Raw genomic sequence first — 26,248 nt, forward strand, 5'->3', positions numbered from 1 at the left:
GGTCCAATCTATCCAAGTCTCTCTGTAGAGCCTCCCTATCCTCATGTAGATCAACACTCCCGCTTAGCTTCGTGTCAGCTGCAAACTTGCTGATGATACACTCTATGTCCTTATCAAGGTCATCAATAAAGACGTTGAGCAGAAACGGTCCCAACACTGAGCCCCGAGGGACACCACTTGTGACCGGCCGCCAGCTGGATTTAACTCCATTGACCACCACTCTTTGGGACCGCCCATCCAGCCAGTGCTTGACCCAGCAGATCGTATGCTCATCCAGGCCATGAGCCGCCAGTTTTTCCATGAGATTTCTATGGGGGACAGTGTCAAATGCTTTTCGAAAGTTTAGGTAGACAATGTCCACAGCCTTTTCCTCATTCAATAATCGGGTCATCTTGTCATAGAAGGAGATCAGGTTTGTCAGGCAGGTCCTGCCTTTCCTAAACCCATGCTGACTAGGCCTGATCCCCTGCTTGTCCATTAGATGAGTTGTAATGGCACTCAAGATGATCTGCTCCATGACCTTCCCTGCTACCAAGGTCAGACTGACAGGCCTATAGTTTCCCGGATCCTCCTTTCTGCCTTTTTTGTAGATGGGCGCTACATTTGCTACCCTCCAGTCCATTGGTGTCGACGCGGAAGGCTCGGACAATAACACAACGGCCAATATGATCAGGTTAATGCCACTTTATTGCACAGATAGCTCAGTAATTACAGATGTTCTGATTCCGCATCACGCGCCGACAATTTGCTGATTGGTTGCATCAGCTGTACATGCAGTAAGCAACATATTATAATTGCCTTAAAACATCTGTCCACGCGAACAATCACCCCTCCTATATCCTGGGCGAAGTTCTGCATTTTGCACGCTGAGTTCAGCACACTTTCTCCTATCTTGTTTGTCTCAGCATTTCTAACACCGCTACAATGTTTTCACATAACCTTCAAACTTACAAGGCCTACACAGTTGTTAACAATTCTTCGGTGCTTGGAGTGTTCACAGGATGACCCCTTTGTACTAAAAATCCTCCCACAGACCCCCCTTTTTGTTTTTGAACAATCCAAGCACCTGAAAACATTTTTTCTATAGACACTTCTAAAGATCTTTGTAGACAAGAAAACAAACAAGGTAAAATGATCAGCAATATTATTACAACAATCAAAATTACAAGGCCCTGTTTCAACAAATCTTGTACCCAGCCAGCCAGTCCCCAAGAATTAAACAATTGCTCCAACCACGAATGACCCTGAGTGAGCTTATGCATATTGTGCTGTAACTGGGCTAAGTGGTCATGAATGGAGCGTGAGCGATCAGACAAATTCATACAACACATCCCTTCAAAATCCTCACAACCATGGCCTTGTGCTAACAACAAAAAATCAATAGCAGCACGATTCTGCAGCACAGCATGTCGTATACTCTCAGCATCTGTTAATAAAGCAGAAATCATCTCAGAAGTCAGGTTAAACTGTTTTATACTCCAACAGGCTAGCTTTTCTAGATCCGTTAAAGCCTTGGCTGCAGCCACACCTGGAGCTAACAAGCCTGCAAAAATTTTTGACGGGCGATGCCAAAACTCGATGCGGTCACTGCACTCAGGGGTAAAATCGGTAATCGTTCGTCGCGATCGCCGTGACTGGTTCCTAAGACTAATAAGACTAATCCTGTCAGGAGCAAACAAGGTAAGTCCGCCTAAATAACACGGTCCTCCTACTGAACGACTAGGGATGCCTCCCCAAGCTCGGTCACCACATATCAAAAAATACCCAGGTGGAAGTAGCTTAGGAAAAGATGCATTATTCCAAATCCCTCCATACGACAGTCCTAGGTCAGCACCTCCGTTTTGACAATAATTACTCTTAATAAATGAAACAGTGGGAGTAACATTTTGCATACCAGTGAGAGCACCTGTCATATTAAACCCATAACCTCTATATAATACTGGATTTTGCCCTCCCAATTCGATACATCCTAAGCTAAAGTTGCCAATATGCCTGCCAGTATTATTTCCAGCATGATGTCCCACTGCTGGAAGTGACCCCAAAAGATCCAATTCCTGCAAAGGGAGAGGAAATGATCGGTTTAAATGATTAATGAGATGACCTTGAAATAGGGGTCCTACTCCTTCTGGACACCAATAGCTGTCTGCAGATCCTCACAACAGGTTACAAGTGACGTTAACCTGCTCTGATTCTAACAGCAAACTATTTGTTAAATTGACTTGGGATACATAGCCTTCAAAATCCTCCAATCGCAGGAATGGAAAACCAATCAAACATGTTCGGAAAGGATCTGATGGAGTGGCCATGGATAAGCAAAAGGCCGAGTTGCCTGTCTGATTTGCCCATGTTACCCATACGTTCTGCCTAGGGGATATGTTTGTAATACCTTCCACTCCCGGTCCCACTAAACCAATAATCATTATCCCAATTATCCAACCCATGTTGCCGTTATGGTTTTCCCTTTTGCTTCCAACCAAATCGCCTTGCACACTTTTTCTTCGTTTTCTCCCACTCTTCCGGTTTTACCTTCCAAATGTGGGGTATTAAAACATCTTTGCTACACTTGACTACTAAAGGATCATAGTTATCCTGATACTTCCAAATTGCTCTCACACAACAATGTGTTTCCCAAGCTAACCGACGATTATGATTCTCGTCGACGTCATGCCCTGTTAAAATGGCTATACGAACAGCCTGTTGTATCCTTGCATACTGAACTTCCAGGCAAGCCGAACACCAAAACCCTGCTAATCCGGCACGTTGATAGAGCTGCTTCTTGCACTCGTTACACTCGCAAAGAACGCACGGTTCACACCCTCTACAAGCTGGACATATGACAGTTGCCAAGCCTGCGAGAGCCAGAGTGGTGAGTTCACGTGGTCATATCACCGTCTCGCGTTCCACTCTCTTGCATTTTAGGTTCCCTCCACGGCTTAATCCAACGTGCTGGTACCCATCTTGGACCTTGATCTGTCAAAACACAAGCATATCTGCGACCAATCATTTTTATCTCCACTGGACCCTTCCATTGCCCTGATTGCCAGTCCTTATACTGTACCCGTCCTGGTGTGGTTGCTTGCAAACCAGACCGTAATGACATGTGATGAATCACTATTGGAGGTGAGTCACGTTCTCCAGTTAACCGCAAACAGTTCAATACATCTAAAGCTTTTGCAAGGCGTTCTGCAGAAGAAGAGGTAATTTCTCCCCCTTTCTGTTTTTGCAAAAGCGCCTTCAGCGTAGTGTGTGCACGCTCGACTATGGCCTGTCCCGTGGGAGAATGAGGAATTCCAGTATGTTTACGTATACCCCATAGAGTACAGAATTTAGCAAATCGTTGAGAAACATAGGCAGGTCCGTTATTGGTTTTAATTTCCTGGGGTACCCCCAAAACTGCTATAGCTGCACACATATGCTTAATAACATGTTTGGCCATTTCTCCAGTTTGTGCTGTGGCCCAGATGGCGTGCGAATAGGTGTCAATGCTTACATGGACATATTTGAGCCCTCCAAACTCAGGAACATGGGTAACATCCGTTTGCCATAATTGCAAGGAATGCAACCCACGTGGGTTCACGCCCAGGCCAAGCCCAAAACCAGTTCCTTGGCAATCCGGACAGGATTGCACAATACCACATGTCTCAGAAATAGGTAAATTAAACTGCCTTGCTAATACTCTAGCCGATTGATGAAAAAATTCATGAGACACTCGAGCTTGTTCAAATAAGTCGGTTTGACAGTTCTCCCAGGTTGCTGCAACCAAATGGTCAGCACGATTATTACCAATGGCCAGGCCATAATCAGGCTGATGGCTACGTATGTGCACTATAAAATAAGGATACGTTCTCTGATTTAACAAATGTAACAATTGTAACAATAACTGATATAAGACAGAATTTCGAAGAGATCGAAGCATCGATCGTTCCAGTCTCATAACAGTACCGACCACATACATAGAATCTGAAACAACATTAATCGGTTCATTCTGCCAGTTTTGAAAAGCCCACACCACTGCCCGTAGTTCTAAAGTCTGTAAAGAATCTTGTAAAACACCATTTAGTACTTTGGAGTGCCATTGTCCGTTAAGGCACCAGGTAACCACCGCCCTTTTTGATTTCTTTCCGGCATCTGTAAATACCGTGAGTCCAGACACCGGAGAATTCGAACGTCGTGGAGTCTCTTCAAAAGTTTGATTTCGAATTAATGGCAAAAATTTCATTAGTGGGTAGGCATTAGTTATCTGTCTGGAAAAATCCGTTAATGCATATTGTAAAACCTCTGAGGAAGAGAGAAGCCAATCCAGATAACTCTGGGTAATTGGAACGTATATAACCTCTGGCTCATGTCCAGTTAAGTCAACGATACGACATCTGCCCTTTATAATAAGGTTTGCAAACATTTATATACGAGTGCAGACAGTATTCTTAGGTTGGTAAGATAGAAAACCCCATTCTATTATAGACACCGTACAATTGACCTGTTGTACTAACAAACCTATCAAATGTTCTCTGCCAGACCCAGAATTTATCACAATCAATTGTAGGGGAACTCCTGTTAAGCGTTGCACGCACCCAGTCATGATTTTTTGAACAATGAAATCTAAAGCCTTTTCTTGAGTTGGTGAGAGTTGCCGACAAATTTCAGCCTGTGTAGAGGTGCCTAGCAATGCCATCAGAGGAGCCAGGTCATCATTGGTGATACCGGATACGGATCGCACCCATTGAATATCTCCTATTAATTTCTGTACATCCATTAAAGTTTTAATTTTGGTCGTTAGCTGAATCTTTTGAGGCTTAACAGTACTTTGAGTAATAATCCAACCCAAATAGTGCCATGGTGCATTCTTTTGTACCTTTTCAGGAGCAATTTTCAGACCCTTTTGCTCTATGGTTTCAGTTAACTCCTTCAAGGTTGCTTCAACATCCAAATTTGGGCCTGCCACTAAAATATCGTCCATATAATGATATACAAGCAAAAATGGATTATTTTCCCTAAACGGACGTAAGGCCCAGGCCACAAACATTCGACACAAGGTGGGAGAATTCTTCATTCCTTGTGGCAGAACAACCCAATGATACCGCTTAGCTGGTTCTTTCTTATTTGTTGATGGCACGGAAGAGGCAAATTTTTCTGCATCTTCCGGATGCAACGGTATAGTAAAGAAACAGTCTTTTAAATCTACAATAAACAAGTTCCATTCTTTTGGTATCATCGCAGGTGATAGTAAACCTGGCTGTAATGCCCCCATATCCTGCATTACCGCATTAATGGCTCGGAGATCATGTAATAGGCGCCATTTTCCTGATTTTTTTTTGGAATAGTAAAAATAGGGGTATTCCAAGGGCTCGTTGAGGGTACAATATGACCTGCCTCCAACTGTTCCTGTACTAACATTTGAACAATATGCAGCCGATCCTCTTTTAGCGGCCACTGGTCCACCCACACAGGACTTGTAGTGGTCCAGGTGAGCTTCAATGTTGGCTGCTCGACCGTGACCGCTCCTAAAAAGGCGATGTCACAAGTCGAGCCCCAAGCTGAGAAAGCACATCTCTACCTATCAAGGTGACAGGTAGCTGCATCACGTATGTCTTGACTGAGACTACGGTTCCATCCATAAATGTAAAAGAAACTAAAGTTTGGCTGATCATTGTCCTTTGTGGACCCCCTACCCCGACTACACTCGTCGCAGCAGGAACAAGGGGCCACGCTGATGGCCAGCTAGAAATAGGCACAATCGTAACATCAGCACCTGTGTCTATCAACATAGTCAGGGTAATAGACGATCCTGAAGGATGCGTCACAACCACCTTTTCTTCAGGCTTGCCTCGTGCAATATCAATAGCTAACAAGACGTCAGGAGACCCTGTTGAGCCAAAACCTCCGGCACCCCTCTGTTTTGGCAGCGACCTCGGGACCATTAATCGAAATAATATCAATTGTGCAATTTTTGACCCCTGAGGAATGGTAATCGGGGGGGTCAGCGTATATACCATAATCTTTATAATCCCTGTATAATCAGTGTTAATAAGGCTCGATACAATAAAAATGCCCTGACGGGACACGGAGGAGCGCCCAATTAACAGAGCACTCAGTCCATGGCCCAGCAGTCCTCGTTGATCTGAATCAATTAGAGTGACCGCCGTTGTGACTAAAGTGGTATCTACTGCTGTTGCCAGGTCCATTCCCATGCTTCCTGCAGTGGCGCTGGCGCAACGGTCCAGGCACCCTATACCGCCTCCTGTACTTGTGTCATAGTGCGAGGAGGACGCATCGCGCTTGGTACCCGGTTTCCCGATCGCCTACACTCCGCAGAATGATGGGTGGCGCTTCGACAATTCACACACCATCTACCTCCACTCTGACGTGGGGAGCTTACTTGCCCGCTCGCTTGTCCCTTACTTGCGTTTCTGCACTCTTTACGAAAATGACCTGATTTTCCGCAATTATAACATTTCTTATCATTATTATTACATTTTCCTTTTGATTGCTGTTGCACCAACGGACGTACCGCCGCTCCAACAGCAGCAGCCATAACGGTAGCCTGTTCTTGGGAAAGCACCCGTTCTGCTGTTTCCAGCAGCTGAGCAGTGGTACTGCCTCGAGGTAGGGTACTAAGAGCTTTCTTGGTTTTATCGTTCGCATTATCAAAAGCAAGTAAGTCTAAAAACTTAGCTTTCATGGTCTCATCAAGGTCAGGGTGAGCAGAAATAGCTGCATGCAATCTATCAACAAACCCAGAATAAGGCTCCGTAGGTCCTCGGCGAACATTTGTAAAAGCAGGAGGGTTTTTTTCCCCTCTAATCCCCAACAAAGCCCTGTGAGCTAGCTGTTGACTGAGTTGCAAAACCTCCACAGCAAAATTAGCTTGCCAGTCAGTTCGAACGTAAGGTCCCGTCCCCATTAACATCTGTGTCTGTACCCCATACAAAGGATCACCTTGAGGACGCCGGGTGGCAGCAGCCTGATCACATAGGTTCTGCCACACACTGAAAAACTGCAACTGCTGAGAAGGGGTGAGCAACATTTGAGAAATCTGCTTTGAATCATGTGGTGTGAGTAAATTTGCAGTAAATAAATGCTCCACTATAGCCCTAGTATAGGGAGAGCCTAGTCCATATTAACTAACAGCCTGTTTCGCCTCCTTTAACAATTTCCAATCAAACGGTTCCCAATCCTTTCCACCCCCAGCATTAGCAAACACCGGAAACGCCATAGGCTCAAGAAACACGCCCTCAATTGCCGCGTCTCTAATTTCTCCCCTCCATCGGTTTTTCAATCCTTCCTCCCCTCCTACCGCTCCCCCATGCCCCTCAAATCCCGACAATGGCGGCCACGACAAGGCATGATGAGGCAGTGGCAAAGGAGCAGGGTAAGCTGGAGGAGCTCGTGAACTGGATTGATCGTCTAGACGAGCTTCCAACGCTTCCAACTTTTTTAACAGCTCCCAGAATTGAAGGTCTGTCAGTCCACCAGGTGGTACTCTAGTGCTGCTGCCAGGTGATGGCGGAGTAGAGGGCGGCAGAGGAGGGTATGGCGTTGGCTGATCCCTGGAATCCTCAGGGCGGTCTCCTTCGGTACTTTCGACAACAGTGTCTTTGGGAGGGGGAGGAGGAAACGTAGTTTCTTCCTCTTTTCCACTTTCATAAACAGGCGTCTCAAGAGGGTCTGTAGCGGGAGTAGGCTGGCTCGGGGCAGTAACGGCATGACTCACTACATTCCCCTGTGTTATTCTGCAGCCCCGGGGTTGAGGGACGACAGCTTCTGGCGATCCCCCAAAAGAAAGGCTCGTGGGGGAAACATCCTTAACTCTGGGTGTTAATGCTGCAAAGGCAGAGGCGGCCGCAGCACGTTCTGCCTGCATTGTTTTCAAAGTCTCTGATACTAACCTCCACACGGTGGAGAGTTTCTGTGCCTCCTTGGATCCTTTACTTACTTCATCCCACAACACCGCTCCTATTTTAGCCCACGTATCTTGAGCAAAAGCGGCAGCAACAGTGGGGATAAGTCCTTTATCCCGCGCCCATGCTAAGAGCGCCTTCAAGGTAGGCGTATCATACTTCAGTCCTCTCGTAGAGAGTATATGTTGGAGGAGCTTAACTACCGCCTCTTCTTCTTTGGAGTGCATAGACCACATCTCCTCCCCGGCCGCTCGCTTGGCCAGAGTGAGATTCCCTAACTTGATGCGCTAGCGTCTTCCCGAGTGCCGGGGCAGCACTCACCTATCGACCGGCTTCTTCTGCCCCTTCCGTCCGTTGGTTGCTCATCGGGTATTCGCTGATCCCAACACCGATTTGAGGGTCCCTGTTCGGGCGCCACTTGTCGACGCAGAAGGCTCGGACAGTAACACCACGACCAATATGATCAGGTTAATGCCACTTTATTGCACAGATAGCTCAGTTATTATAGACATTCTGATTCCGCATCACGCGCCGACAATTTGCTGATTGGTTGCATGAGCTGTACATGCAGTAAGCAACGTATTATAATTGCCTTAAAACATCTGTCCACGCGAACAATCACCCCTCCTATATCCTGGGCGAAGTTCTGCATTTTGCACGCTGAGTTCAGCACACTTTCTCCTATCTTGTTTGTCTCAGCATTTCTAACACCGCTACAATGTTTTCACATAACCTTCAAACTTACAAGGCCTACACAGTTGTTAACAATTCTTCGGTGCTTGGAGTGTTCACAGGATGACCCCTTTGTACTAAAAATCCTCCCACACGTTGGGACCTCCCCAGTTAGCCATGACTTCAGGTAGATCACGGAAAGTGGCTTGGCGAGCACGTCTGCCAGCTCTTTCAGCACTCTTGGATGTAACCCATCCGGTCCCATAGACTTGTGCGCATCCAAGCGGCGTAGCAGGTCGTAGATCACTTCCTCTTTCATTGCGATGGCCTCGTGCAGCTTCCCCTCCCTGTCTCCCAGCTCACGAGGCTGGGTGCCCAGGGAACAGTTAGTTCCACTGCTAAAGACTGAGGCAAAGTACGCATTGAGCACCTCAGCCTTTTCCTCAGCCTTTGTGACTATGTTTCCCTCTGCATCCAGTAAGGGAGGGAGATTTTCCCTAATCCTCCCTTCGTTGTTAATGAATTTATAGAAACATTTTTTGTTATCCTTAACAGCTGTAGCGAGGTTGAGCTCGAGCTGCGCTTTGGCTCTCCTAATTTTCTCCCTGCATAGCTTCGCTATATCCTTACAGTCTTCATGAGAGACCTGCCCCCTCTTCCAGAGGTCATAGACTCTCCTTTTGTTCTTGAGGTCCAGCCAAAGGTCCCTATTTAGCCAGGCCCGTCTCCTTCCCCGCCTACTTGTTTTTCGGCACACAGGGACAGCCTCCTCCTGTGCCTTTAAGACTTCTCTCTTGAAGTACGTCCGGCCTTCCTGGGCTCCTATATCCTTCAGGGCAGCCTCCCAAGGGACTTTGTCCAGCAGTCTTCTGAACAGGTCAAAATTTGCCCTCCGGAAGTCTAAGGTGGCAGTTTTACTAACCCCTCGCCTTGTTTCCTCAAGAATCAGAAACTCGATCATCTCACGATCACTGTGCCCTAGACGGCCACCAACCTTTACTTCCCCTACAAGTTCTTCCCTCTTCACAAGAAGCAGGTCCAGGAGGGCACCTTCCCTGGTGGGCTCACTTACCAGCTGTGTGAGGAAGTTATCTTCCACACATTCCGGGAGCCTCCCGGATTGTTCCCTCTCAGCTGTGCTGTATTGCCAGCAGATATCCGGGAGGTCAAAGTCCCCCACAAGAACAACGGCAAGTGATCGCGAGATTTCCCCCAGCTGCTTATAGAAAGCTTCGTCCGCCTCACTGCTTTGGTTGGGAGGTCTATAGCAGACTCGCACAGCGATAGCAGCTTTATCGGCCCTTAACCTAATCCAAACGCTCTCCACCCCGTCATCACTATACTCGATTTCTGAGCTCTCGTAGCATTCTCTAATATACAGGGCCACTCCTCCACCTCTCCTTTCCTGTCTGTCCCTCCTGAAGAGCTTGTAGCCATCGATTGTGGCACTCCAGTCATGTGAGGCATCCCACCACGTTTCTGTGATAGCCACTGTGTCATAGTTTCCCTGGTGCATCATGGCTTCAAGCTCCCCCTGTTTGTTGCGCATACTGCGTGCATTGGTATAGATGCACTTCAGATGTGCTAATGACTCCAGCACCTTTTTGTGAGTGTGGGCCCCATTTCCCACCAGACCCCTTTCAGGTGCTTCCATGATTTCTAAGCGTCTATCCCTTCTCTCCAATGAAATGTCAGAGTGAGAGTCCTCGCTAGCCCACCATCCTTCAAGCCCTGGCATGCCTCCCTTGGATTTATTCCTGACAGGCCCAGTTGTCTCCCCTTCCCCCCTCATATCTAGTTTAAAGCCCTGTCAATGAGCCTTGCTAACTCCTGCCCCAAAATTCTTTTCCCCTTCTGGGACAGGTGCGTCCCACCTGCCACCAGCAGGCCAGGTGACTCATATAGCAGCCTGTGATCAAAAAACCCAAAGCCCTGCCAATAACACCAGTCCCGGAGCCGCGGGTTGACCTGTTGCCTCTTCCTGTTAATTTCCTCATTCATGATTGCCACTGAAGGGATAGAGGAGAATACAACTTGTGTTCCTGACCCCTTAAGCCGTCGCCCCAAGGCTCTAAAATCTCTTTTAATCGATTTTGGGCTCCTCCTACCCACTTCGTCACTACCCACCTGAAATACTAAGAGGGGGTAGTAGTCAGAGGAGTTTACTAGGGCCGGAAGTTTGCCTAACACATCCCTGACCCGTGCCCCAGGGAGGCAGCAGACTTCCCTGTGAAGTGGGTCTGGACGGCATATTGGCCCCTCCGCCCCCCTCAATAGAGAGTCACCCACCACAATGACCCGTCTGCTTTTCCTTTTGGAGCCAGCTGTGATGCTGGGTCCATGGCGACTTGGTCTTTCTGACGTTCCTGGCCTGGGTGTATCATCCTCCTCTCCAACAGCCAGTTCCTCCTGCAGGGCTTCATATCTGTTCTGCAAAGGTAACTGGGAAGGTGGGAGGGGCCGGGAGGGCATTCTCCTGCTTCCCCGCGCAGGGACCGGTTTCCATTCCCCCTCGTCTCTGCGATCCCCTCCTATTGCCTGGTGACGAGAGGGGAGGGGGTCCTCTGACTTGTGTGGGGCCTCACCCTCTTCCCTTTCTCTCAGGGAGCGGGTCCACCAGTCACTCTCCCTCTCGCATTCTCTCATACTCCTCAACCTCTCCACTTCTTCCTTCAGCTCAGCCACCAGAATGAGCAGATCATTTACCTGTTCACATCTGACACAAGTGTTGTCTCTGCTGCCCTCCATGGCGAGTGCCAGGCTCCGGCACTCTTTGCAGCCAGAGGCCTGGCTGCCCATATGTTTGCGTGGGGCCTCTGTCTGGGTGCCCACAGTTTTTTTAACAGCAGCCTTCGACCGGGTAGCAACCACGGCTGGATCTCTAGACACAAGCGAGACCTTGTGACTCGACGGTCAGTTTGGGGGAGCACTGGTTGCTCGCTCTCTGCAGGGACTAGTCCTTGCTCTGGGCAAGGCATCTCGGTCGTATTTAAAGCACCCGTTGCATGTTTATTTTATTAATTGGTGCTTATTTGCATAAATTAACATGGCATTTGGGAGGGAACATGGAGGGTTTGATTAGTTGAAGGAAGGAAATGGAAAGAAAGGCATCTTGTCTCTCCCAACAGTATAAAAAAGGCTGATTTTTTTGTTTCCGAGCCACCAGATTTTGATAACTTTGTTTAATTTTTGCTGAATATTCATGTCCAGTGGAAAGAAAAATAATCTATATTTTGGTTCTGTTTTTCTCTTGAAAGGACCAATCCTCAGGTCTGGGCCTCGATAAACTCCTGTCCCCAAAGCAGAAGGCGTGTGGGAACGTTCTCCTTGGGCTTCTCAAGGCTTGTATTTTTCAAAATAAACCTCAAAGGAACGTTTTTATCTAGCCCTTAACGATTCCAAAGGGAAACCGGCTGCCTTCCAGAAACCAAGACGGGCCTCCCAGTAAGGCTGGAGTCAGCGGCAGCCCTGCCAGCTGGGAGGACTGGGAGTTTTTCAGCAGAAAACCTGGAGGCTGTTTCCTTTTCAACAAAGAAAAAGAAGTGGGATGTTGCAGCACTGAGTGATTTTTTAAATTCCATAGAAAGGGATGAGTTTTGAGCAGTTTGGCTCTGGAGGCGGGGTGGGAAAGCGAGTGCCGAGAGAATGTGGCCCATGTTCTCCGGCGCCAGGACGGCTCGCCGATGCTCCAGGCCGCTCTGGCCGGTGGCAAAGGCCTGCTGGGGCGAGACGGCGGTGGCCGGGATGGCCAGGTACTGCCGGCTCTGCCACCCCCACCATTCCCCCTCCGCCCACCTCGTCTCTCCCTGTCTCTCCGTCCCCCGGCCCACATGGCGGAGGAGCAGGCGAGGGGGGAAGTGCGGGTTATGCTGAGTTCCCCCCAAAAGAGGTGGGTCACGGCCCCAAAATGTCTGGAAGTTGGGCGGGGGTCGCAGTGTTTAAAAAACGTTCAAACCTGTAACTCTGGGTGTGAGGCACTGGAATAGAGAACAAGCTCTTCTTTTGATAGCTATTGAAAAATAATATTAATTTCTGTATCTAGAAGGAGACGAAAATAAAAAGCTCTCTCTCTAAGGATGAAATTATTTCATGGTATGAAATTATTTCGTGGTATGAAATAATGCTGTGGGCCAGCCTGGGTCAAGTGCCTCAAGTCCTCATTTCTACACCTGGGAAGGCTTAAAAGCACCGAGACCGCTAATCCCCCATAGGCTAGCTGGCTATGAAGTACATATTTTCCCAAATTCAGACAAGAGAGTTCTAGAAGTGCAGTTTTCCCCAGCATTACAAGAGAAGTTAGTGCTGTGTCGCTCACAGCAGGACACCGGGTAATGGCGGTGACAGACGGAAGATGTCACTGCGAGCCGATTGTGATGCGTGAGGTGAGTTGCCGGGCAAGCGATGACCTGCAGAGGAGGCCGCCGCCTGGTGACTGTGACCACCCCGGGAAGGCGGAGGGCTAGTCGCCCCGCACAGAGGCCCCGGGCCCAGTGTGCAGCTTGCACTGTGCAGTGAGGTCCTCGTCCTCCTCCCGGCTGGGCACGGCCGTCTTCTCCTGAGGTACCCCGTGTGCCACAGGGCGCTGACGATGGCTTCTGCCTGGGAGAGGAATCGTCACTACGGGGACCTGCAGAAAGCAGTCGCTTTCCTCCCCTCGCTCCTTGCTGATAGCTCCCTCAGGAGCAACGACACCGCTCAGAGTGTCCACGGAGTGCTGCTCTTTGCGGATATCTCAGGTGGGGGGAGCAGGGAGGAGCAGCCACGGACATGAGCCATGTGGGGACACAGCAGGCCCTTTGGAGCCCCTCAGACAGAGTGGTCATCTTGTCACTGCTGAGGTCTTCTGTTGGGACGCCCACAGAGAGCGGGATGGGTGACCTTGGGCGGTCCATCATGGCTGCCACCAGTGCGGAGCTGGCACGGGAAGGTGTCCCCTACAGGCTCTCGGGCCGGGCATCGTGGAAACAGCTGCCAGGTCTTTTGGCCCACATGGGCATTTCCTGATTTCTGGATGTCCCTGTTCCAGGTTTCACTGCGTTGACCGAGAAATTCGTGCAGAGGAGCGGCGTGGACAGAGGCACTGATGAGCTGGCGCAAACGCTCAATGAGTACCTGTGCGACATTTTGGAGGGTAGGAGCCGTGCTGCAGGACTGTGTGGCATCGCGCCGTGATGGTGGAGGGTGGAGGCAGCCTGGTCCTGCCTCCTTGGAAGGGCTGGGGCTTTCTGTGAGGAACAGTGAGCGCAGCCAGGGTCTGCTGGCGGGTCAGCACCAGCACGGGTCCTTTCTGCTCCCCGCTGCGGCCGAGGAGGCACCCACTTTCTTAGCAGCCACCTCGGTGCCTCTGGCGTGAACAGCCGTCTCAGTGCTGCGTCAGGGCCCAGAGCAGGCTGAGGGCATCCAGCAAGTGCTCCAGGGTCTGGAGCGTCTGTGCTATGAGGAAAGTCTGAGAGAGCTGGGCCTGGTTTGCCTGGAGAAGAGAAGGCTTGCGGGGGGGACCTTAGAAACGTGCCTACAACCTGAAGAGAGGGTGCAAAGAGGACAGAGCCAGGTTCTCCCCAGTGGTGCCCAGAGTGGAACAGGAGGTTCCCTCTGTGCATCAGGAAACACTTTTCGACTGTGAGGGTGACTGAGCACTGGCAGAGGTTGCCCAGGGAGCTTGTGAAGTCTCCCTCCTTAGAGCTATTCTGAAACCATCAGCCACCGTCCTGGTCAGCTGGCTCTGTGCAGCCGGGCTTGAGCAGCGGGCTTGGACCAGATGGACCCCAGAGGTACCTTCCAGCCTTCATCTTTCTGAGGTCTGGTGGCATCTGGAGGCCCTGCCTCCCTGCCTGCTGTGCGGGTACAAGGGCTGTGACCACCATGAGCCTGGGAGAGAGGCCGGAGCGGTGCTTTCCTGAGCTGTGCCCCACAGTGCACCCTTGCCCCGGTGCTCCCCTCAGGCAGAGGGCCTTGCTCGGTGGCTTCTGGAAGAAGGTGTCCACATGACTCTGCCTTTTCTTCCCTCTGTCCACAGAGTTCCTGATTTTTGGAGGAGACATCTTGAAGTTTGCTGGTAGGTTCTTGGGACGATGACCTCGGGCACTGAGCTGTAACATTTAACTCCTGTGGCGGCCGTTTGCTCTGCGCTCCTTCTCAAGAGGCTCTGTGCAGCGCCTTGAGCCAGCTCTTTGGCCACGCACGCACCCCTCCAGCAGTGCCCTCTCTCCAGTGCTGCAGCTGCAGAGGAGCGCTCGGGACAGGGGGTGTCACCGCTGCCAGCCGTCTGCTGCTGTGGCTGGCCCGGGATAGGAGAGGTGTCCCGGTGCCCAGGACATGGTCCTCCAGGACGATGGCCTCCCACAAGCCCATCTTCCTCTGCACAGCAGCTGGTTTCTGCTGTCTCTGCAGAACCAGACCGTAGGTCGGGGAGAGTCAGGTCTCGGCAGAGCCTTTACTTTCCCTCCCTTTCCCCAGGAGATGCTGTGCTGGTGCTGTGGAGAACACCACCCCAGGAGGTGGCCAGGACCATCAGCCTGGTGCTGCACTGTAGCCAGCAGATCCAGAAGAAGTACGGAAGGCGTGACACAGATGTGGGGCAGAAGATCCAACTGAAGATAGGTACGGGCGCTGTGCCAGACGCAGCTGTGTGGCACTCTGCCATGCCACAGGGTGCTTCTGGTTTGCTGGGCTTCTGGGGCAGGCAGCTGGGGATGACGCCTGGCGCACTCAACACATTCTCAATGTCAACTCGGTTCGTCTATTTCTAGACGCCTGTTTTAGGGACTCGTGTCAGCGTCTCCCCCAGGAGGAGGGAGGATGCTCTACCCCTCCGTAATGCCCGTCTCCCCGCTGGGCTTCAGAGGAGCTTCTGAGCAGCCGAGATGCTGGGGGCTGTGGAGTTCCAAATGTTCCTGTGTCAGTTCTGCTTCTCCTTCTCCCCAGGGATCTCTGCAGGGACCATGAGCCTCCCGGTTTTCGGAGATGAGAGCTGGCAACACTTCTGCATTTTTGGCCCGTGCCTGGCTGAAGTTCGTGACGCCGAAGAGGTTGCGGGTGCAGGTGAAGTTGTCCTCTCAGCCACCTGCTGGGAGCTCTGTGAGCAGCACCGGCTGAGGACCAAGCATCTCGCAGGCACAAGAGCTGTGCAGGCAGGTGGATGGGACGGCCTCGAGAGCCATTCTGAGGGCCTGGGCCTGGCCATGAAGGAGGGAGGTGTCGGAAGGCTGAGGAGATGAATGTGGAGAGAGTTGTAGGTGGGAAAGCGGGCAGGCAGGGGAAGGTCTTGTCCTTCCATCTCAAGGGTAACCGTGGGCTGGGCTTTCTTGCTTTGAGGGGTCAGGAGGCGCTGGGAGGGTTTGAGCCCCAGCAGCAATGTCCTCTGTGGGCCATGGAGCTGTGGTTGCTTGGAGATGGGCATGCTTGGAGAATGGCTGTCCAGCTCCGGTGCTTCTGAGGAAGCACTGCTGTCCCATCCAGCCAGGTGGGCTACTTCTCCCCTTCTCTGGGCAGTGACGGTGGAGGGCAGGCTCTGTCCCCTGGGAGTCCTGGGGAGGCCAGTGGCAGTGCTTTCATTCTGTGTGTCTTCAGGTGACGGGCATGGATCCGATGCCTTGGTCCGAATGCCAAGACGCCTTACGCAAGCTCGTACAAGACCCAGTGAGACACCGCTCAAAAAGGGAAGGTGAGTGCCCACTTCCCCTTGCTCTGTGATTGTCCCGAAAGGTGGGGCTTTGCTGCTTCAGGGGCCAGAGAGGAACCACCTCCTCCCTCTTCCCTCTGTCCGTTAGCACTCAGGCTGTTGGGCCTCCCAGGGCGGTGGCTGCTGCCGCCTCCTCCTTCCAGGGGAGAGCTCTGCCCTCAGCATCTGGAGGTGGCAACATGAGCAAGCGCAGAAGACTCTTTCTCCCCCGGTTCCAGGGCCAGGCCCTGCTTTGCAATGGCTCGTAGTCCCGTCCACCCAGCGACCACCTGCCTTTTCTCTCCTCAGGTGCCATGAGGCCTGCTCTTCTCTTGCCCAGTGACCTGAACGCCAAGGATGTGCTTAGGAAGTACATACCAGTCGCTGCTCTCGGGAAGGTACGGCAAGGCCACCGCTGCTGGGGGCTGCATTTTCGGAGGGCAGAAGAAGTGGTGCCTTGCAGAGATGGAGCTCTTACGGGAACAGACCAGTCAAAGAAAATGCGCCCTGCGATGACAACGCAGGGAAACTGAGCCCGGGGGCACCGGTGCTGCACCATTGTCTGCGTTGTCCTCAGAGAGACATGGGTGGCAGGAGGAGGACTCCTGTCCCTCTGTCTTTTCCATGGCTATGGTTCTGGGTGTGCCACGGACACAACGGTGGGATAAAAGGGAGATTCCCCTGAAGTCCCTGGAGCATCCCTGAGGGTCTCCCCTCATGTCCGTACCGGTCCCCAGATGGCGTGTTAGCGGAGCAGCCTTCTCTCCTTTGTCATTTGTGTTATGACTCGGCGTCTGCCTGCCGCAGGCTGGGCGGCCTGCCCGCCCTTTTGCACTGAGAGGAGGATTTATCCCTTCCTCTGCTATTACCCGCTATCGCCAGCACGCCTGCTCTCCCTCGGTACTGGTGTGGGCAGTAAGAGCCCGGGAGAGCAGGCTGGTGAAGCCGTCGTGCTCTTGTCTTCCAGCTCGATGCAGGACTGCCCATGGACCTCCTCTCTGAGCTACGGCCAGTCACCTGCATCTTTGTCCAGCTGCAGCTTGCTGCAGGTACCAGCTCAGAGCATCTCAGCACCGTCCTCAAGGAGGCCAGCAGGGTGATGCTAGAAATCCTCTCTCCTCACAAGGGCCACATCAACAAAGTCCTCCTGTGTGATAAAGTGAGTGGGGGGGAACGGTGGCCTCCCCCAGCGCCAGAGGGTGGGCAGTGAGCGCGAGGGAGAGACTCCCTCTTAGGCGCTGTAGCAACATGTTCCACATCTGTCCTGGGCAGGGCTGCACGTTCCTCTGCGTGCTGGGACTCCCTGGAAACAAGCTGCCCTGCGAGAGCCTTCACGCCCTGCAGAGTGCTCTGGAGATCTTCAACTCGTGCTCCACCATGCTCAAGGAAACAGAGTGAGTGTGTGGCGGGGGTCGGCGGGGTGCATGCTGCCTGGGACGGCGCAAGGGGGCTTCCCAGAAAGAGATGTGCCTTCTAGCTTGCTCTCCCTTGTCCCTGGCAGGAAGGAGGCAGTGCCCTGCGAGGTGCAGGCAACCCCTGGGCTCAGCCCACGGCAGCCAGACGGAGTCCCTCCAAGCACACTCTGCTGGCCACCGTGCTGGAAAGAGCCCTCGTGAGGGCCAGAGGCCGCTGCGGCCAGAGGCAGGCCCTTCTGGGCCACTGCCCCATGAACGGGGATGGGGCCCAGCCACCTGATCCCAAGTGGCTGTCATCGCCAGGCGGTGACATGGCGGGCGCCTTCTTCCCTCTCTCTTTGCTCACAAGAGGGCTGTGGCCCTGCCCGTGCTCTGCCCCTGCCCCTTGTCCCTTGCAACCTGCAGATGTTGCACCCCTGAGCTCTCCACGTCCCCGAGACCCACGCTGGCAGGGCAGCACAGCCGGTGGCCCAGGCTGGCACCGAGGGGAGGTGTGGGAAGGGATGAAGCCAGGCGGGCAGGACTGCGCCTGGGGCGCTGCTCAAGCCCTGCTGTTTCTCTGTGTGCCAGGACAATGTCTGTGGCAGTTACCAGAGGGACGATGTTCTGCGGAGTCACTGGCCACCCGCTGAGACACGAATACACAGGTATTGGCCTGGAAGGGTGCCGCGGGGCTGGCGGCACGGGCCACACCGACGCATGCTCTCTCTCTCTAACGCGTGCTCTCCCTCTGGCAGTCCTTGGCCAGAAGGTGAACTTGGCTGCCCGGATGATGGTGCACTACCCTGGGCTGGTGTCCTGTGATGCAGTGACCTACGCCGCCTCCCGGCTGCCCGCTTCCTACTTCAAGGAGCTGCCGGAGAGAGAGATGAAAGGCCTCAGCCAGCCTGGCCCTGTCTATCAATACGTGGGGGTCACCGAGGAGAGGTGAGTGTCCTCTGAGACGGTCGGAAGCCCTGGCGTGGCAGGCTTTTTGCCCCTCTCCCCTGCTGTCTCCAGCTGCTGAGAGAGCAGGAGTGAAACCACAGGGATGGGGAAGGTTTGTCTGTCTTGGTAGACACAACCTGGCCTTGTGGGCTGGGTCTAAAGGGCTTTGGGCTGTGCTTTCCGTGCTGTGCTTGCTCCACCACGTGCCCTGGGAATGCTGACCCAAGGAGTTTTCTGTCCCAGCTGCTCCGAGCAGGAAGCTTTGGGCCAGTCTAGTCCCCATGGGGAAACGTGGACCATCGGGACACTCTTCCTCTGGTCTTCCTGCAGAAATCTCAGCTCTTCTGGGCCAGGATTTCACCTTCCCTTTAGAGGACGGTTTGAAGGTTACCACTGCCGTCTCTTTGAGACTGCGGGAAGACTTGAGCCAAAGGTGCCAGGTGCTTGGCGTCCCAAGCCCTTCAGGGACACAAGTCCCCCTTTCAAAGACGCTTGGTGTTCTTGGCCAAAGTGGTAAAGCTGTCTCCCAGCCAACAGCACGCCCTGGCTTCTTTCACGTGTCTTCTCCTGTTTCTCTGGGTTTGGCCTCTGGGGATGGACTCTTGATATGTTCTTCTGTCCCACCGTGGCCGCTGGGCTTCTTTACGCTTGAAGCTGTCGTAGCGTGTCAGCTTGAACTTTGGCTGGGAAAGCGTGCAGGGGATAACAGCCTGCTCCAGAGAAAAGCCGGTACCCGAGGAGCACCTCCTTCCCTACCACGCCAGGCTGCTTCTCTAGGTCCCCTGGCTTCTCACCATCTCATTGACTTGTGTTGTCTTTTCCCCTGCTTGTAGCATCTTTGGCGTGGGTCTTACCAAGAAGAGGTCGGAGTACGTCCCCTTGCTGGGTAGGTGGAGAACGCCTTGCTCTTCTGAAGCCCAGGTTCTTCCCCTTGGTAACTTTTAGTGCCTTGCTGGGAAGGGAGAGGCTTTTACCAGGGATGGTGTTGCCTGCAGCAGCCCTAAGAAAGCGCCGCCTGTCTTGGTCTCTGCTTGCTTGATATCTTTGGGTGGAAAACGAGGTGGGGCGCCTGCTGCTCCCTGCTGTCTTCCAGAGCTGGTAGGAAGGTTGCTTTCAACTGTGGAGCTGCTCACAGCCTGGGGGCTAAACTGATCCCTGTCTTTGGGGTCAGGAAAGAGATTTCCTTCTGCCAAATCGATGGAGAGTTTTGACGGTGGGTTCTCCTCCTTCTACTCCTCAGAGCTGCTTTCTTGGCAGCATCTGGGCGAAGACACGGAAATGTCAGGAGGCAGGGGATGCCTGTATTCACTCGGGGTCTTGCCGAATGTTTTGGGCCCTGTTGTGGGTTAACCCCGCTTGGCAGCTCAGCCCCACAGAGCCACTCGCTCCCCACAGTGGGATGGGGAAGAGAATCGGAAGGGTTAAAGTGAGAGCACTGGTGCGCTGAGATACAGACAGCTTAATAGGGAAAGCAAAAGCTGCACACACGCCCAAAGCAAAATCAGGCATTCATCCACTGCTTCCCATGGGCGGGCAGGCGTCTTGCCATTTCGAGGAAAGCAAGGTTTCATCACGTGTGACGGTGACTTGGGAAGACAAATGCCATCACTCCGAACGTCCCCCCTTCCTCCTTTCCGCCGGATTTTCTTGCTGAGCACGGCGTTGTATGGTCTGGAATAGGCCTTTGGGCAGTTGGGGTCAGCTGTGGCGGCTGTGGCGGCTGTGCCGCCTCCCAGCTTCTTGTGCACCCCCAGACTGTTCGCCAGCGGGGCAGCGTGAGCAATGGAAAAGGCCTCGACGCTGCGCAGGCGCTCTTCAGCCATAACTAAAACCTGGTTGTGTTATCAACAGCGATGTTTGGTCACAAATACAAAACATAGACCTGTACAGGCTATTGCTGAATAAAATTAACTCTAGCCCGGACCAAACCAGAACGGGACTGACGACGCTGCCTTAGCTACTGGGAGGTGCTGTGCAGCTCACGGCACAGCGAGGAGATGCTTTGAGTCTGTTTGGGACGCAGCTGCCTGAACCGGCTGCAGTCATCCCTTACAGTCTCGTGCTGGATCGCTGCGGGGAGTCGCATGGGGCCGGCAGAATCTCCGTGCCTGTGGGATAGGGGAGAGGGCGAGGGGGCTGCGCTGTGGGGCAGGCAAGCAGGTGGCCCCGTGACTGCTCTGAGGAAGGCAGAGGTGCCCAAGCGTGGACGAGGAGGTGGGAAGGAGGCCTGGGTGCCGGCAGGCTGGCCGATGTGGTAGCGGGGAGGGAAGCTGCGGTGGAGGGTGCCCGCAAAAGGGACGGCTCTTTGCTTTTCAGCACGCCCCCAGCAGCTCGTTCTCTGGTTTGTCTTCGCAGGTCGGAAGCAGGAGACTGACCTCTTTGTCAGCTGCTTGAACGCCTATAGGGATTCAGGCCAAAGGAACATCCTGGCGGTTGAGGGCACGATGGGCTGTGGAAAGAGCCACTTACTTGCTGAACTGGCCTCTCTAGGCCAGGATGCTGGCCACAGGTACAGGTTTTCCACCTGTAGCTTTGCGACGCTGCCCCTGCCCATCCCCTGACAGCTGTGGAACGCTCCAGCCCCTCTGCCAGGGTACCTGGCCCTTGGACTGCAGCCTCCCGACAGAGCCTCCTGGAGACACTGCCTGGGAGCACCTGCGTGCTCCGCTCCCGCCTCTGCCTCTTTGGGGAGTTGGAGGTGGCTTCTGGAGCCACGGCCTTTCCTCCTTCACCCCTGGGTCAGGCGCAGATAGAAGGAAAGAGCCCAAGCTCAGTGCTTTTCATCCCACTCCAGACCCCAGAGACAGCAGGGCTGCCTGTCTCAGAAGCCCTGCTCGCCCTCGGCGTGTTTCCCAGGAGGAGCACGGGGGCCTGTGCTCTGGCAGGCAGACCGATAAGGTCTGGAGCCCAAAGGCAAACCCACCACTTGCTCCGTTCTTGCCTCTCAGCCCCGTGAGTTCCTCTGCAGGGGGCACGTAGGGAGACCTAGGCCGGCGCTGCAGAGACACAGGCTCTGGACCCGGCTCTCCCGCTGGCTTGGCAGCAACTGCCCCTCTGTGCCCTTTCTCGTACGAGGAGGGAAAGGCTTGGCCTTCTGTGGGAAGCGCTTGGAGATGGGGGGGCTGAAGAGCTCCCCCCAAAGGGCACCTCCGCCCCTCTTGTCTTAGAAGGCTGGGGCTGTGGGGAATCTCAGTGCCTTTTGCTTTTGCACCGCAGGGTGGTTGCCCTGGAACTGCTGGAGATCGACATGAGGCAGCCCTTCTCTGCCATCCGCATGCTGATGGCCAGGGCCCTGGGCCTCCAGGACTGTGAATCGCGCGGCGACAGGCAGCGCGTGCTGAAGACAAAGCTGCAAGGGACAATCGAAGAGAGCAGCTACTGCCTCCTCAATGACATTTTTGGTGTCAAGGTGAGAGCCAGAGGCCCCTGTGGACGTTGAGAAGGCCTTCTCCTGAGCTTGTCTGGGTCTGACCTTGAGTGGGCACGCTGCTGGGAGTGCCTTAGCTCCGGGGTGGGCATTGCGGGGGTCACAGTGTGCATTTGCCATGCCTGGGCCCGGGGGGCTCCCTGTCTGTGGGGCTGGTGTCCTGCGCCGCATCCGCAGTGCCCGGTGCCTTGTTCGGCACCCTGGAAGTGGCACTGGAGAGAGGCTGTTCCTGACCTCGTGCCGAGGTCACCGCTGTGCGAGGGGTCTGCCCCAGCCAGCCCATGATTCCCACAGCCAGAGAACCGGCTCAGCCCAAGCCCCAGCTCTGCAGAGACCCTCAGCAGAGGGCCTTTGCTTTAGGCTCTGGGTGGAGTCCCCGCTGCGGCTCCCTGCCCCTGTGCTGGGCAGAGGTGAGGTGCTGAGGCTGTCAGAGACGGTGGGCTCTGCGGTCTTGCGTGCTGGGTAGGTGTGCCGAGCCCCGGAGCCGTGTTTCTCCCTGACTCTGCTTTTCTGGCCAGTTCCCCATTTCGGACAATGTTCGCGAGATGGATGAAACTCAAAGAAAACTGGAATTGCACTCGACTCGGCTGAAAGTGCTGGAGAAGGTGAGCATTTCTCCTTCCTTCCCCCTGGGTCAGAGAAGGAAAAACCCTGCCGTCTGCGGGCTCTGTACCACTGAGGTGTGAGCAGGCGGGATGACTGCGCACCTGGGTCATGGCCCGTCAGAGCCCGAGAAAGCCCTCGCCCCCCCACTTCCCCCCGCAGCCCCACAAACACACCCGAGGACTTTCCTCCCGTAAAGTGTGCCCTGGAGGAGGAACAATGTCTTCTGGGTTCCCTTGCCCGAGCTCCCTCCTTCTGCAGGGCAAGTGATGTTAGGTATGACCCTCCAGTCTCAAAGAGTCAGTAAGCTTCCGAGCGGGAAAGTGGCTGGGGAGAGACTTCAGAGCATCCTCTCAAGAGACGGAGGCTAAATCTCGTCCCCTGCAAGACAGCTGAGAATCCACTGGATTCCCCTCAGAGCAACCTGCTTTTTTTCAGACCCTTACAGGAGATTTTGGCATATTTGTCATCGACAATGCCCATTTCATCGACCCTGACTCCTGGTTCATCATGTCACCCGTGCTCCAAAAGGTCTCCCTCTTCATGGTCATGAGCTTAGCCCCAGGCTACGAGATAACAGAGAGCTTTCGCAAAGCCGCAGCAGACAACGCCACGTCCCAGAAAATCACTTATCTTCATCTGGACAAGCTGAAAGCTTCAGTTGTGATGCAGAAAGTCTGCAAGGAGCTCGGAGTGGTCAGCATCCCCAGGGATCTGGTGAGGTAAGTTGGAGGCAGGGGAGCTCTTCCTGAGGGCCTGAACCTCTGCTGACCGTGGTAGGGAATCAGCCCCCCAGGCAAGGGAGCGCAGGGCCGCTAGAAGCATCCCGGACTCTAGCGAGTGCCAGGCGTGGGCGGCTTGTTATGCCTCACCCTGGTGGGTGTGCGCTGAGAGCGGGCAACTCCCGAGACACCCAGCCTGGGAGGTGTCAGCCTTGGCTGCCGCACAGGGAGGAAGGGAGGAAGAGTCCTGAGCCCAGCTGTGTCTGGGTGTGAACAGAAAAGGCCTTGGTCTGGGTGGCTGGGCTGTGGGGGAGATTCCCCGGGGCAGAGGTCCATCCTCTCCAGGCTCCTGAGGAGAAGAAAGGCAGGGCTCGCTGCTCTGCGCTTTGGGCATTGTCCGCAATTCTTTTCCCGTGGACTTCGGCAAAGGCTGGAGGGTTCAGGGGGCACAAAATCCCAAGGCAGTGGGAGGACGATCCCTTTCCAAAGTGAGGTGTAGCTGTGATGAAGATGCTGGCTACCCTGGTATGCCTGAGTGACTGGCCGCCCACCTGAACTGTGTTTCACCTTACTTTCCTTGTGCTGGTCCCCGACGGGTCTGCTCCTGTGCAGGTTCCTGATCCGAACCAGCTCAGGGATCCCATATTACTGCGAGGAGCTGCTGCGCTGCCTTCGTGCCAACGACATGCTCCAGTTCTGCACCCGGAGGCAGTCTGGAAAAGCAAAGGACAACTGGGAGAGCCTGATCAGTAAGCACCTTGGCTGCGACTAGCGAGTTGCTGTGGCGTGTTCTCCACAGCAGAGTCTTGCCCCGTTGTTCCCCCATGGCTCTGGGCAGAGTCAGATCTTGGTCTGGCGGAGGTGCGGGCTCCTGTGCGCCTTGCTGTTGGGACAGGCAAAGCAGGGGCAGTGAGTTCTGGTGGCTCGGAGGGACCTACATTCTTGGGGCGGGGGTTGTGGGGCTAAAACACAGGGGAAATCCTTCCGAAGCACATGTGCTTGTGGTGTTTCTTAGGCATTCCAATGGGCATGCAGTTTAACTTGGCCAAAGGCTAGCTCACTTGAGAACAAACCCCAGCTTGAGGTGAGGGACGAGCCCAGGAAACTTGAATGCCAAACCGTAAATCCCCACAAGAGTGCCGGTAACGGAAGAAAACAGTGGTAATGCCATCCGAGAGAGCAATGCCAGCCAGAGTGCCGCGGCCTTGGGAAGAGCCAGGACTGAGGCCACGTCTTGCATTAGCACCAGCAGTTTCCCTGGCTGGGAACTGGTGGGAACTGTTTTGCTCTGCTTCATGACCACCACATTCAGGGCAGGCACTGGACCATGTCAGGGGCGACTTGTCCCATCCCAAGTGAATTGTGAAGCGCTCGCGAGCTGCGAGTCGCTTTGCGAACTGCCTTATCGGTGCTCTCTTGCTCCGCCCAGCATCTGCAGCCGAGGCTTCATCCCTCGCAGCAACCTGGAGCTCCGAGGCGGGGAATGACGGGAGGGTCTGCCTCCTCAGGCCAGGCGTGACCCTGGAGAACACCGCGCTGCCCATCCCCTTGAAAGGTAAGGAGCCGAGCGCCGCTCTGCCGGCTGTCGGCTGTGCTGGGGCTCCTTCCCGGGGCAGGGGCTGGAGGGAGGCCGGGCATCCGTGTGCTGCAGAGTCACCCTCTCAGCGTGGGGGCTCTGCTGGGAAGGCGGCTCCGGTCCCACCAGAAACAGGCCTGGGGCTGCAGGCAGCCGCTTTCCCCTCCTGTGAGCCTGCTGGCTGCTCTCCGTCAGCAGGTAGGAGAGAAAAGGTTATCCGTGCAACACTGAAATGGCTCCCTTTTCTCACCAAAACAAATACTTTGCTGGGAAAAGGCTTTGACTTGCCTCTGTCCCAACTTTGACGCAGCATCTGTGTTGCTGTTCTCTTTTTAAGTTCCCCAGCTAATGCTGGTCTCAAGGCACTTAATCCAAACCAAACCTCTCTGGCCATAGACATTTGTTATGAATTGTGAAGAAACATCATGCTAAAGTATTCCTGCTGTGAAGTGGCTTTGTCCAAAAAAAAAAAAAAAAGAAAACCAAGAGAAAGGAATAGTATTGTCTGGCCAAGTTAAGGCAAGCGTTGTGGGGAGCTCTGTGTCCACCTGTGATGTGGGGAAAGTTCTCTGTGTGCGCTGTTGGGCAAAAGCCTACTCCAGATCTGGTAGGGCACATCATGGGATGCGCATACCTGCTGGGTCCTGCCCTCCCTGCCCTCGGTGGGGGAGCATTTGTTTGAGCATCTGGCTTTTCCCCAGGCCTCATGGCCTGCGATTCCATCAGGAGCGGAGCCAGTTTGAAGATGCCTACCCTGGGTTGCGATTGCCCAGTAGGTGCAGCCGCAAGCAGAGGAGGCCAAAGTCTACCCCATCTCATGGGTTGAAACTTTCCAGCCTCTCCAGCCTCAGCATGGGGAAGAGGCAAGAGAGACGTGTTGTTTCTTCTTGACAGAGATTGCGCTGACTCAGCTGGATCGGATGCAGCCGCTGACGCGGATGGTTGTGAAGTTTGCAGCCATCATCGGGCCGGTGTTTACCACCCAGCTCCTGTTGCACATCCTTCCCACTGGCCTCAGGACCCATATGAATTCCTCCTTGGACGAGCTGGTGAGCGACAACATCCTGAGGTGGCTGAAAAACACAGAGGTGCCAGAAGATGTGCAAGATCCTACCGAGGGGCCAGCCACCTCTTCGCAGGTGGAGAGCAGTAAGTGGTAGCGGGCAGGTGGACAAGGGAGCTCCCAGCTGTGTCCCGGCAGGGCTCCCCAGGGCATGGTGTGCTTCCCCTGCTGTGAGGGGTGGCTGGGGCTCAGGCAGGCACGGCTCTTTGCGATGGGTTGTTCAAAGACCTTACGGGTCAGTCTCAAAGCCCGCTAGCTTTGCGTTGGAGGGAGGTTCCCACCAAG

At 53.9% G+C, this 26,248-nt stretch overlaps 1 protein-coding gene across 1 annotated transcript; it reads left to right on the top strand.

The window, feature by feature from the left end:
- Nucleotides 1–13,147: 13,147 nt before the first annotated feature.
- Nucleotides 13,148–18,564, top strand: LOC128917654 (adenylate cyclase type 10-like; the record flags this gene model as incomplete). Its single annotated transcript, XM_054221001.1, has 7 exons — nucleotides 13,148–13,306; nucleotides 13,597–13,701; nucleotides 14,587–14,618; nucleotides 17,360–17,389; nucleotides 17,503–17,624; nucleotides 18,216–18,292; nucleotides 18,383–18,564. Coding segments are annotated over exons 1-7 (696 nt in total), but the record flags the coding sequence as incomplete, so codon positions are not given.
- Between the last annotated feature and the right edge of the window lie 7,684 nt (nucleotides 18,565–26,248).

Source organism: Rissa tridactyla, chromosome 14 (assembly GCF_028500815.1).
Source record: "Rissa tridactyla isolate bRisTri1 chromosome 14, bRisTri1.patW.cur.20221130, whole genome shotgun sequence".
NCBI classification, from domain to species: domain Eukaryota; kingdom Metazoa; phylum Chordata; class Aves; order Charadriiformes; family Laridae; genus Rissa; species Rissa tridactyla.